Source organism: Entelurus aequoreus, linkage group LG15 (genome assembly GCF_033978785.1).
Source record: "Entelurus aequoreus isolate RoL-2023_Sb linkage group LG15, RoL_Eaeq_v1.1, whole genome shotgun sequence".
NCBI classification, from domain to species: domain Eukaryota; kingdom Metazoa; phylum Chordata; class Actinopteri; order Syngnathiformes; family Syngnathidae; genus Entelurus; species Entelurus aequoreus.
In genome coordinates, this window is record NC_084745.1 from 39705371 (window position 1) to 39719662 (window position 14292).

The 14292-nt window shown below is 39.7% G+C and overlaps 1 protein-coding gene across 5 annotated transcripts in view; it reads right to left on the minus strand.

Annotated features, from left to right (window-relative positions):
• Positions 1–793: 793 nt before the first annotated feature.
• The window catches only part of aoc1 (amine oxidase copper containing 1), a 51637-nt gene continuing 38138 nt past the window's right edge, over positions 794–14292 (minus strand). For all 5 annotated transcript variants that reach the window (XM_062021534.1, XM_062021535.1, XM_062021536.1 and 2 more), the window contains 3 exons: positions 6928–7216; positions 6716–6848; positions 794–4393 (listed from right to left, as the gene is read on the minus strand). In XM_062021534.1, the coding sequence (XP_061877518.1) occupies positions 4124–4393; positions 6716–6848; positions 6928–7216 (692 nt within the window). In that variant the 3' untranslated portion in view covers positions 794–4123. The remainder of the gene's footprint in view (positions 4394–6715; positions 6849–6927; positions 7217–14292) is intronic.

Below are 14292 nucleotides of genomic sequence, written 5' to 3' on the forward strand. Positions count from 1 at the left end.
AAATCCTTTTCAACCCATATTCAATTGAATGCACTACAAAGACAAGATATTTGACGTTCAAACTCATAAACTTTATTTTTTTTTTGCAAATAATAATTAACTTAGAATTTCATGGCTGCAACACGTGCCAAAGTAGTTGGGAAAGGGCATGTTCACCACTGTGTTACATGGCCTTTCCTTTTAACAACACTCAGTAAACGTTTGGGAACTGAGGAGACACATTTTTTAAGCTTCTCAGGTGGAATTCTTTCCCATTCTTGCTTGATGTACAGCTTAAGTTGTTCAACAGTCCGGGGGTCTCCGTTGTGGTATTTTAGGCTTCATAATGCGCCACACATTTTCAATGGGAGACAGGTCTGGACTACAGGCAGGCCAGTCTAGTACCCGCACTCTTTTACTATGAAGCCACGTTGATGTAACACGTGGCTTGGCATTGTTTTGCTGAAATAAGCAGGGGCGTCCATGGTAACGTTGCTTGGATGGCAACATATGTTGCTCCAAAACCTGTATGTACCTTTCAGCATTAATGGCGCCTTCACAGATGTGTAAATTACCCGTGTCTTGGGCACTAATACACCCCCATACCATCACAAATGCTGGCTTTTCAATTTTGCGCCTATAACAATCCGGATGGTTCTTTTCCTCTTTGGTCCGGAGGACACGACGTCCACAGTTTCCAAAAACAATCTGAAATGTGGACTTGTCAGACCACAGAACACTTTTCCACTTCGTATCAGTCCATCTTAGATGAGCTCAGGCCCAGCGAAGCCGACAGCGTTTCTGGGTGTTGTTGATAAACGGTTTTCGCCTTGCATAGGAGAGTTTTAACTTGCACTTACAGATGTAGCGACCAACTGTAGTTACTGACAGTGGGTTTCTGAAGTGTTCCTGAGCCCATGTGGTGATATCCTTTACACACTGATGTCGCTTGTTGATGCAGTACAGCCTGAGGGATCGAAGGTCACGGGCTTAGCTGCTTACGTGCAGTGATTTCTCCAGATTCTCTGAACCCTTTGATGATATTACGGACCGTAGATGGTGAAATCCCTAAATTCCTTGCAATAGCTGGGTGAGAAAGGTTTTTCTTAAACTGTTCAACAATTTGCTCACGCATTTGTTGACAAAGTGGTGACCCTCGCCCCATCCTTTTTTGTGAATGACTGAGCATTTCATGGAATCTACTTTTATACCCAATCATGGCACCCACCTGTTCCAAATTTGCCTGTTCACCTGTGGGATGTTCCAAATAAGTGTTTGATGAGCATTCCTCAACTTTATCAGTATTTATTGCCACCTTTCCCAACTTCTTTTTCACGTGTTGCTGGCCTCAAATTCTAACGTTAATGATTATTTGCAACAAAAAAAAAAGTTTATCAGTTTGAACATTAAATATGTTGTCTTTGTAGCATATTCAACTGAATATGGGTTGAAAATGATTTGCAGATCATTGTATTTCGTTTATATTTACATCCAACACAAACAGGGAAACAGGGTTTGTATATCAGTGGTCCCCAACCTTTTTGTAAGTGCGGACAGGTCAACGCTTAAAAATTGGGGGGGTATTTTTTTATTTTATTAATTTTTTTGTCATAAAAAAAAACAATCATGTGTGCTTACAGACTGTATCCCTATGGGGGAGGGAGGATTTTTGGGTTGGTGCACTAATTGTAAGTGTATCTTGTGTTTTTTATGTTGATTTAATAAAAAATTAAAAAAATTAAGATTTTTTTTATTTCTTGTGCGGCCCTGTACCAATCGATTGACGGACCGGTACCGGTACTGATCTATATCATGTTTTTTTTATAATGTTTGATTGAAGAATGAAGAAAGAAGTGACTATATAGACACTTTAGGTCAGGGGTCTTCAATGTTTTCCAGGCCAAGTTAAAGTAAAGTTAAAGTACCAATGATTGTCTCACACACACTAGGTGTGGTGAAATTTGTCCTCTGCATTTGACCCATCCCCTTGTTCACCCCCTGGGAGGTGAGGGGAGCAGTGGGCAGCAGCGGAGGCTGCGCCCTGGAACCATTTTGGTGATTTAACCCCCAATTCCAACCCTTGATACTGAGTGCCAAGCAGGGAGGTAGTGGGTCCCATTTTTATAGTCTTTGGTATGACTCGGCCGGGGTTTGAACTCACAACCTACTGATCTCAGGGCGGACACTCTAACCACTAGGCCACTGAGTAGTACCCCCAAACTGATGGAGAGAGGGAGAGGGAACACTACGTATATATTTTGTATGAAATGATGGCAACTCGAGCGCTAATCGCTACCTGACAACTGGTGTGCTGATCACTAGAGCACTAATCACTAGCTGACAACGAGCACGCTTATTACTAACTGGCAATTAAAACGTCAAATTGCTAGCTGATAAGTAAGGCGTTTATCGCTAGGCGACAACTAGAGCCCTAATCGCTAGCTGGTAACAAACACAGCAGACCGCTAGCTGACAACTTACGCGCTGATTGGTAGCTGGCAACTAGAGCACTAATCGCTAGCTGACAGCTAGCACGCTGATTGGTAGCTGACAAAGAGCGCTAATAGCTGGTAACTAGAGCATTAATGGCTAGTTGACAACTTGCACGCTGATCGCTAGCTGACAACCTCTAATCTCTAGCTGGCAACTAAGGCGCCAAATCGCTAGCGGACAACTATGGCGTTAATCGCTACCTGACAACTAAGGCGCGATTCACTACCTGGAAAATAGTGCGCTAATTGCTAGCTGACAACTTAAGCACTAATCGCTAACTGACAACTAGAGCGCTAATAGTTAGCTAGTAACTAGAGCACTAATTGCTAGCTGACAGCTAACACGATAATCACTAGTTGACAACTTGTGCGCTGCTTGCGAGCTGATAACTTAAGTGCTATTTGTTAGCTGACAACTTGAGTGCAAATCGTTAGCTTGCAACTACAGCGCTAATCGCTAGCTGACAACTAGCACGCTGATTGGAGGCTGACAACTAGAGCGCTAATAGTTAGCTGATAACTAGAGCACTAATTGCTACCTGACAGCTAAAACGCTAATCACTAGCTGACAACTAGCGCGCTGATCGCTAGCTGAGAACTACAGCGCTGATCGCTAGCTGGCAACTAGAGTGCTAATCATTAGCTCACAACTAACACGCTAATTGCTAGCCGGCAACTAACATGCCAAACCACTAGCTGAGAACTAGGGTGTTAATCGCAAACTGACTGACAACTAGAGCGCTAATCGTTAGCTGACAACTAGAGCACTAATCGCTAACTGACAACATGAATATAATATAATTATTAATGTTTTGTTATTTTTTCCAATTTAACTACTGTACATGAATGACAGTATGTTGGCTCAATGTTCATGTGTATTTAAATACATTTACATTTGTGGAAAAATTGCGGGGGGAATATTAAAAAATATATTTTAAAAAACCTACCATAAATTTCATGGCTGCAGACACCCTCTGTGAAGACGTCTGTTTTAGGTTTACAAAGTATATCGTACAAAGAAAGAAACTCCAATAACAACATAGGAAAACACAGCAAAAAGGCGTAATGGCATAAGAAAAAGCGGAAATTGCAACAAGTTTTGTCTTTAAATATATATTTCCATTTATTTATTTATTTTCCAAAAAAAATATAAAAACGGTTCCTGCATGCTTTGACTTTTTATTGAACAACCCTTGGTGTAAAAAAATTGGCGGGCCCCTGACTTAATATATTTATTTAATATTTATACTTATGTTAATAAAGTTATATGATAATGAATTACATTAAAATGTTAATTTAACAGCGCCAGTTTGTCTTTATTGTAATGTACACACTAATTTGTGTATTAATCTCAACAGTGCAAAGTCCACATGTTATTATTGGTTGTATTTTGCAGCATGCCTGGTTGTTTGATTATAAAGCTTCTATATGGGATTTGTGCAGGCATTGACCCATTTCATTGATTTAAAATAGCCATATTAAACAAGTATTTAATATCCTCCTGAGATCAATGTCCTCTGCAGTGGACATTTGTGTTCTATTTCTTTTATCGGAGTTAAAAAAAGAAGAAAATAAGGAAGACGATCTTAGGAAAACAAATGTTTGAATCTGAGCAGTTTGCCACTTCCAAAGTTTAAATCATAAAAATACTCCTACACTTCTGTATGAGAGCCGTTGAAAAAGAATGGCTGGTTGGTCACACAAAGACCTTTGACCTCTGGTGTCCACCGTTGGACATCGGGTCTTCCGTCCTTTCCTGGTCTGACGATGACTGTGCTCCTGGATGCCACTGAGGGGTCTTCGTCAAAGAAGTTGAAGGGTCGAAGGAAGAACCCTACGGCGTTGCCAGGCGTAGCCGTGTTGGGGACGTCCTCTGAATGAGGCACATGCAGGAAGCCCACCGTTACCCAGGCAACCAGATCCTAGTCACAGGAGAGCAAAGTTTACTTATTGATTTGTCATCAGCACACAAAACATCTTCATTTGTCTCCTTAAAAGTACAAACATGTCAGCATTGACTTTAAAGACCATGAATTCTTCTTAGGGAACATCATAGTTTAGTCCTTTAGTCACATGACCGAATGTACTTTTTAACCACAGCAACCAAGGTTAACAACATTTTTAATGTGTATTCTATACAACTTTGTGCTGGACTTGAGCTCTTTAGGTCCATAAGTGACATATAGGAAACATTTAGTAGAGTCCAAGTATTTTTTATACCTTTAATAACAATCTTTTGTTCACATTAACAACCATTACCTTGGGTGCAATTCCCAATGTGGCGTGGTCACCTAATTTATTAGTTTTCTATATGCTTGGATTTTATGTAGCATCACTTTTAAATTCCACATTAAAGTTTCATTTTTGAGATATGCACACTGGCCGCCAAAGTTAAAATAAGTTCAACAATAAGGTTGTTTGAGTCAAATTAGAAATGTGTAACGCTACCTACAGTAGGGAGGGGATTCATATGGCCCAATTCATCGTTTGCCTGACACATGAAACGTGACAAATTGAGGGGTTGCACTATCCACATTGGCCGCTGGATGGCAGTAGAGTGTTGAATATCTTAAAATGTGTTTTGTGGCAATGCAAACTTTGACCACAGCGTCAGTTCCTGTTTAGACTGACACTTTCCATTATTTTTAGCAGAGTGCATTGCAAAACGATTAACACCCTCTGCGTTATCAGAATGCCACAACACAGAGTTGATAAAGTTCCCTCCAGCCCACAGCCCAAAGAGCATTTGAGGAAAGCCTTTCAAAATCCAGCTGGTTGTTTGCGAAAAGTGCATCCAGTTCTGGAAAGAACAAGAACAGAGAGGATGAGGAGGAAAAAGGTGATATACGCAAAAATATTGTCATTCCATGTGTATCAGGTCTATCTGAGAAACTCAGAATATATATATTTTTTTTCTTTTGATTGCATTTATTTATTATTCTGAATGCATTAAGAAAGAAAAACATGTGTTCTTCTCTTACATAATGATTGTGAATGATGGGCAAAATTACCAAAAAAGTGCAGTTCCCCTTTAAGTTTCACTTTTGCATCACATATTACATAACCTTGGTGCATTCAAGAACCCTTGATTAAAGTTCAAAACATTGGCATCAATATATTTTTAATAACAGGGGAGGCTTAACCCCAAGTGGAAGCCCAAATAATAAAAAAAAGCATAAATAAAATTTAAAAACCCTATCCAAGGGAAAATGGTATGTATATTAATTAAAACTCAATTTTAACTTTATATTAAATTCAGCATCACCTTTTTGTAAAAGCAAAAAACAAAACATAATTTATTTGTAATACAACAATACACAATTTATGGGGGTTTAAGAATACTTTAGGTATTTTTTAGCCCCTTTGCCATAAATGATATCAAAAACGTTTTCAAAAATGTTTTCTAAAATTATTGAAAAAATATTTCATAAATAATTTCGAAAAGTATTTGTACTATTTTTTTTAAGTATTTAAAAAAAAATATGTCGAAAACAATTTTTAAACTTATTTTAAAATATTTGTTTAATAAACAATTTCTAAAAAATTCATAATTTAATTTAAAAAAATATTTTAAAATTAATTGAATTTTTTTTTTTTAATTAATTGGAAAAAATATTACTACAAGAATTTAAAAACAATTTCTAATCTTATTAAAAAACTATTTCAAAATGTATTTTCAAAAATATTCTTCAGATTATTATTTACTCTTTAGTCTCTCTAAAAAGGCCAAGTGGTTAATAGAAATTATTTTTGATGAAACAAAAACAAAACAAAATGAAACAAAGACATTAACATGTACATATTGTTGTTTATGTTCATGGAGTGCATCATCTACTGTGCTTACTGGTTATCACGTTGGGAAAACTGGCAGCTGCGTAGAACATTGAATATGAAGATGGGTGATTTGAAGTTTATACATGCAAGATAGAACCGGTTTCCAATCATCATCTAGATAGGATAATCACATCTTTAAAAAGTCAAAAACATAAATAAGATTTTTACATGTTTTTTAAAAAGCTACTTCAACCAATAATTAGTTTTTAGTGCATGTGGTGTTAATGTGGGGTGGTGGTGTTAGGTTTAGGTTGGGGTACTTCAGGAGTCTAATAGTGATTATAAATAAGTCATATTAAAGACTGAAATTGGGCCACACAGTCTTGTTTAGGGCCACAAAAAGCCTTGCTAACTAACTACCTACAGACTGACAGACTAACATGGCTTCCTGGCGGAGGTATTAGCGTCACCTGGTTTACGATATCTTCATTGTTGCGAATGAAGTCTTCAAAGTTGACCACAGGTTTCCAAGGATCATTCTGGTTATAAATACTGCTGCTGGTAGGCTCGTTATCTTTATGACGCGTCACAGCCAGAGGATATCTGCAGACAAGAAAACGTGTCTTTATCGTACAACATACAATAAGTTACGTATCTTTTTTGAAAAATATGTCAATATCACCTGGACCACGTGATGCCATTTTCTTCTCGCCAGCCTTTTGGCAGCACGCTGTCAGCATGCGAATTCATCTGAATACGATAACCTTTCTCATGACCCCACTTGTTTTTCTGCTTTGGGTTAGAGAAGAGCACGTAACGAGGGAACTTTTTGCCAAAGCGGAAGGCAGCAGAACGTTCCGTCTTGTGTTCCATCCAGTGGAGTTTGGATTGGACAATAGTGTCTTTTGGACTCCAAGGATTTGTGAAGTTGACAAATTTCAAACCCATCGACTGAAAACTGTTCTCGCGACCTGTGACAAAGCAAAGAAATGACTCCATCACCCGAGTATCGATGGCAGTAACAATAACATTATTAATATCAGTATTGACATTATCGATAGCAGTAGATAGATAGATAGATAGATAGTACTTTATTGATTCCTTCAGGAGAGTTCCCTCAGGAAAATTAAAATTCCAGCAGCAGTGTACAGAATTGAGATCGAATTTAAAAAAGTAAATAATGGGGGTATAAATGGAAACAAAATAGAAAAATATTACAATAGAATAAAAACAAAAAGCATCAATGAGAATACAAATATAACAGTAAAATAAGAATATAACAAGAGAAACTAGGCATTAGTGACCATGTTATGAAAACGTATTACACTGTTATTGTTTTGCATCCCCCGTCATTCTAATACCCCCCCTCCCTCCCAGAGAGGAGTTGTACAGTCTAATGGCGTGTGGGACAAAGGAGTTTTTTAGTCTATTAGTCCTGCACTTGGGATGAAGCAGTCTAGCACTGAACAGGCTCCTCTGGCTACTGACAACGGTATGCAGAGGGTGACTGGCATCATCCAGGATGCTCACTAGTTTTTCCACAGTCCTCTTCTCTGCCACCGTCACCAGTGAGGCCAGTTTTATTCCGATCGTAGAACCGGCCCGCCTGATCAGTTTCTCCAGTCTGGAGCTGTCCTTCTTAGATATACTGCCCCCCCCAGCACACTACGATGTAGTACAGAACACTGGCAACCACAGACTGGTAGTACATCCACAATAGTTTTTTACAGACGTTGAAGGAGTGCAGCCCCCTCAGGAAGTACAGCCTGCTCTGTCCTTTCCTGTACAAGTGGTATTGCTACCTTTGAAAAATAATTGATTAAAAGTTTATGCTACATGCTAACGCTTTCAGGTTTATGATGGCTAAAGTCCATGTTGATTGACAAGCATCAATAAACGTCTGAGATTGAAAGCACACATATTTTCTACTACATATATTCCTCTGAAGTTTAAAAATACCAACATCCACAAAAGACAATTTCATTTAAAAAAAACTATTTTGTTATCAGCATCCTCAGCAGTGGACATTTGTTTTTTTCTTTTACACATTTCCCTGTCCTGTTATGACAAACACTAATGTCCACTGCAAAGGACACTACCTTTTAGGAGCATATAAGGCAATTCATCATACATTGTGCACATTTTTACACTTCATATTAACTTCTTTTTACCATGTCTGGTATAAATATGCAATGATTTTTCATGTTGACAAGAGTTTTGAGTCTGTGAGCATTAAATATCCAACAAATTTAAAAAAAATTATTTTTGAAAATATTTCTGAAATTATTTCTAAAAGGGTTTGTACTTTTTTCCCAAAAAGTATTTGAAAATTATTGACCAGTATTTTCATTTTTATTTTATTTCAAAAAGCATTTAAATGATTTTTGAAAACTATTTAAAAAAATAAAATAAAAACAAATTTTTAAAATTATTAATACAATTATTTCTAAACTTCCCCAGAATTAAAAAAAAAAAAGATTTAAACATTTTAATGTATTTCAAAAATAATTTGTAAATGTATTTGAAAAAGTATTGCAAAATTATTTAAAAAATAGTTGTAATTGTTCCCAGGTTTAACCCACCTGGCATTGTTGTATGTTGTTGTGTCTGCGAGTATGTGTGTGAGTCTGTTGTGTTTTCTATATGTATGTGTTTTTATGGGTTTGTTTATCTCCTCATTCCTTCCTCTCACGCTTCTGTTTCATCCCCTCCTCTTACCAGTACTCTCTGCAGTTTCCAGTTATCATGCATCAGCCCCCCTCCTGACCTGCTTGTATACATCAGCCCGTTCTGCTCTCCTAGTTGGACATGGTGAGGTATGACAAGCGCCAGTAATACACTTAGATTTGTTTCATGGAATGTGAGGGGAGTGGGGAGCGCCACTAAAATAGGGAGGGTCTTGACCCATTTGCAACACCTCAAAGGAGATATATTTTTCATTCAGGAGACCCACCTTCGCAACAGAGAGATTTCACGACTTAAAAGAGGCTGGATCAGCCATATTTTCCATTCAAAATTCAACGAAAGGGCCAGGGGCACAGCTATCCTTATTCGTAAAAATATTTCGTTCGAACTCAATCAAATTGTAGCAGACCCGGCTGGTCGTTATATTATTGTGTCCGGAAAGCTGCAAGGCACCCCAGTCATACTCGCTAGCGTTTATGGACCCAACTGGGATGACAGTTCTTATATGACTAAATTGTTTACATCATTTCCGAACATTGGAAACCATTTTATCATTATGGGCGGGGACTTTAACCTGGTGCAGGATCCTGTACTGGATCGATCATCTAACAAACTGGCTCCCTTATCTAATTCAGCTAAAACACTTGATAATTTCGCTAAACAGTTAGGTCTTACAGACCCGTGGAGACATGCCTCCCCTACAATTAAACAATTTTCCTATTTCTCCCATGTACATCACACTTACACTCGGATAGACTTCTTTCTTCTCGACAATAGACTACTTTCCAAAACCAAAACATGTAATTACCATAGTATTGTAATCTCGGATCATGCCCCTACCTCAGTAGACATCAATATGGACACTCAACCTAGACCCCTTAAACAATGGCGATTCAACTCAGCCTTATTAGCAGAAGACCGTTATAAGAATTTCCTACAAGATCAAATTAAGTGTTTTTTCGATCTGAACGACTCACCAGAAATCGGAAGAGGTATACTATGGGAGGCATCTAAAGCCTATATTAGAGGTCAACTTATATCTTTTGTTTCAAACCTAAATAAGACAGAGACCATTTAAATCACTGAGCTGCTCCGCAAGATTAAGGATCTTGACGATAAATACGCTCCAAACCCAGACCCGACACTATATAAAGAACGCCTTACCTACAAACTGACTTTGACCTTATGTCTGTCAATAGAGCGAAATTACAACTGCTCAAATCCAGACAACGATTTTTTGAATCTGGGGAAAAAGCTGGCAGGCTCTTAGCCCACCGGGTCAGGGAGGAAGCATCTTCGAGACTAATCACGTCTATTCGCTCTAACACAGGAGAACTACATACTGATCCAGCTAAGATTAATGAAACATTTGCTGCATTTTATACAACATTATATACCTCAGACTGCCCCCCTTCCTCAGATGAACTGTTTAGCGATAAAACATTCCCCCAGATAGAATGTGGGGCTGCGAGGGGCCTGGGCCAGCCCATTAGTGTCATTGAGATTACAGAAGCCATCAAATCATTACAGAGCAATAAGTCACCCGGCCCGGATGGCTTTAGTGCAGAATATTACAAAACTTTCTCCAGTGTTCTTGCTCCGGCTCTAAGAGACATGTATAATGAAGCTTTTCTGCAGCATCGCCTCCCAGAAACCTTATCGAGGGCCACCATTTCTCTCATCCTAAAAAAAGAAAAAGACCCCCTGCTTTGCAGCAGCTATAGACCAATTTCGCTCTTAAATGTAGATCTAAAAATTCTATCCAAGGTTCTCGCTCTCCGGCTCCAAGGGGTGATGCCTTCCATCATCTCGTTGGATCAAACAGGTTTTATGCTAGGCCGGCAATCCTCACACAACACTCGGCGCCTCCTAAACATTATCCATTCGCCAAACCCCTCGACCCCGGAGGTGGTAGTATCCCTCGATGCGGAGAAAGCCTTTGACAGGGTTGAATGGGAATATCTATTTGAAGTGATGGGTCGGTTTGGTTTAATGAGGATTTCATTCTCTGGGTTAAACTTTTGTACTCGTCCCCAGTAGCTTCGGTACGTACAAATAATACACTATCCGCCCCAATTTTTCTTAAAAGAGGCACTAGACAAGGTTGCCCGTTGTCTCCATTACTGTTTGCTATTGCGATAGAACCCCTTGCTCTTTGGCTGCGCGCGGAGGCAGGCTTTAAAGGTATCACCCAGTCGGACACGCTGCACAAAGTCTCGCTTTATGCGGATGACCTGCTCTTGTACATCTCGGACCCTGCTAGCTCGCTCCCGGTAATATTTGACATTCTGGAGCGGTTTGGCACACACTCGGGCTACAAACTTAACTACCAAAAAAGTGAGCTGTTTCCGATTAATTCCTTAGCTAAACAGTTACCACAATCTTTAGCGGCATTCAAATGGGCACATGACGGGATTCATTACTTGGGAATCCTTATTACTCCGGCTATGTCTGATATGCTCCGGGCAAATTTTTTACCTCTAATTGAAAAGATGGAGAAGAACTTTGCCCGCTGGTCTGTTTTACCACTATCTCTCGCTGGCCGGATCAATCTGATCAAGATGATCACTCTGCCTAAATTCCTCTACCTTTTTCAACATATCCCCATATTTATTACTAAATCATTTTTCGATAAATTAGACAAATCAATATCCAAATTTTTATGGGTGGCCGGATCGGCCCGAATCCGCAAGTCGGTCCTACAATCCCCCAAATCTGAAGGAGGGCTTGCACTCCCCAATTTTAGACAATACTATTGGGCGGCTAACGTACAGAAACTCCTATACTGGATGGATGGAGGCTCTCAGACCCTCCCGGCCTGGGTATCCCTCGAAACGGCGGTCCCACACTCCTCATTGCATTCTTGCTTATGCTCATCACTCCCTTTCCCATTTAAAATTGAAGGCGCAAACACCATTGTATCGATCTCCATTAAAATATGGAACCAGCTACGTAAACACTTGGGTTTTCAGGGCCCATCTATATTGACCCCGCTACTTAAAAACCAATTATTTAAACCTTCCCGTACTGACCCCGCATTCATGACTTGGCACGATCATGGCATCACCACTGTGAAAGACCTCTATGCAGACGGAGTGTTCTCATCCTTCACTGAACTCTCTTCCAAATACGATTTGCTGAACTCCCACCTTTTTCGTTTTTTTCAGGCGAGGGACTTCGTAAAGAAACAGTTCCCATACTTTCCGAATCGTCCTCCGGAAACTCTTATAGATACATTGTTATCTTTGAGCCCTAATCATAAAAAATGTATCTCTGTGTTATATACCTCTTTAAGTTCAGTTGCTCCAAACTCTCTATCAGTGATAAGAGCCTCGTGGGAGAGCGATCTTAATACCAACATATCCGACCAACACTGGGACTCTGCCCTGAAACTGGTTCACTCCTCCTCAATATGTGCCCGCCATAGTCTCATCCAATGCAAAGTAATCCATAAAATTCATTACACTAACTCAAAACTATCCAAAATCTACCCCACTGTTAGCAATACCTGCAATAGATGCAAACAATCTCCGGCCGACCATGTCCATATGTTCTGGTCCTGCTCTAAACTATGTTCCTTTTGGGAGGACATTTTTGACACGATCGGGAAAGCATACGGTCAAAACTTTCCCCCCAACCCATTATCAGCCATTTTTGGCGTATGCCCCGGTAACATATGCCCGGTATCATTAAAACGCGCTGTTGCTTTTACGACCTTGCTGGCCAGGCGATTGATTTTGTTTAATTGGAAGCTGGCTCGTCCCCCATCACACGGCCGTTGGATTAGAGAGGTTCTCTACAATCTAAAACTAGAAAAACTTAGGTTTTCGCTAAAAGGCTCGGCTCAAGCGTTTGAAAGCTCATGGAGTCCTTTCTTGCTGTATGTCAACTCTCTTGATTTATCCCCAGACGCAGATGAGGAATAATCTCCCTTTTATTTATTATTATTATTTTAATTTTATTTTCTCCCTTTCTCAACTTTCAGCCTGTTTATCTGTCTCTGGCCTCGTATGTGTGTGTGTATGTGAGGATGTCTGTCTTTGTCGTCTTACTTGTTATATGATTGTGCCATATGTCCCTTGTTGGTGTGACCTGAGTGGGATGGGAGGGTGGGTGGGGCTTTGGGTTTTAAGGGAAAGGGTGTGAAGAATTTTCTGACTTTAAAATTGTACTGTTTCGACTTGCACTTTTTTCTGTATTTGAAAATGCCAATAAAAAAAGTTGGATTAAAAAATAGTTGTAATTTTTATTTCAATTTACAAAAATTTTTTTAGAAATTATTTTTGAAATGTTTTTTAATTGATTTTAAAGGTGCCACGGGTCGATCCTGCGCTTGGGATCTTTCTGTGTGGAGTTTGCATGTTCTCCCCGTGACGCGTGGGCTCCCTGCGGGTACTCTGGCTTCCTCCCACCTCCAAAGACAGGCACCAGCGGATAGGTTGATTGGCAAGACTAAATTGGCCCTCGTGTGTGAACGCGAGTGTGAATATTGTCCGTCTATCTGTGCTGGCCCTGCGATGAGGTGGCGACTTGTCCAGAGTGTACCCCGCCTTCCGCCCAATTGTAGCTGAGATGGGCGGGAGGCAGCCCCGGGGGGGAAAGGGAAAGGCGGTTGGAAAATGGATGGATGGATATGTAGTAATGTGGCTAGAAATGGTACTGCAATCACGGTCAAAATTCTGTAGTCCCCTCCCACTCTCCATGACTGAGGTTGCCAGATACGCAGCCGAATCCGAATCCTACTCGAAGTAACTTCGAATGGCAATTGACGAGTCCTACGTTGTAGGTTTCTCTTGTGTATGCTTCTTGCAAGATGGTTTACTAAGTAATTATGCCACATTTTACAGATGTCGATTAGCCAAATGTATTAGTAAGGTTACACAACAATATTTTCGTCGGAAGTCGGGACAGATTGTTGGCTTTAACCTGCTAAAATGTCTAGTTTGACCGCACGGACCACCATCAAAATAATTATATATAATAATGTATAATATATTATATATCGCATAGTCCTAGTTTGATGGCAATCCAAGGCCAACATTAAAATTACCGCCACATTTCGTTCAGCATAACTCCATGTTGCATCAAACATGACACACTGCATTCTCTTCCATGTACTCACGGCACCATCTTTTAGTGCAGAGTGCGAGTCTATGAGCCAACCCACGTTACGCATAGATCATATAGCCTACTACCATGTCAATACACAAAGTAGAAAATCACTACATGTAATGCATTATATTCAGCAAAGCAAATACCACCCCATATGTGCCTGATGCACATACAGTACCAGAAACCGCAATTAGCCGTGCTAATGTTGGAATGCATTTCCTCAGTGTATCAGCATATTGAGAACGAAATA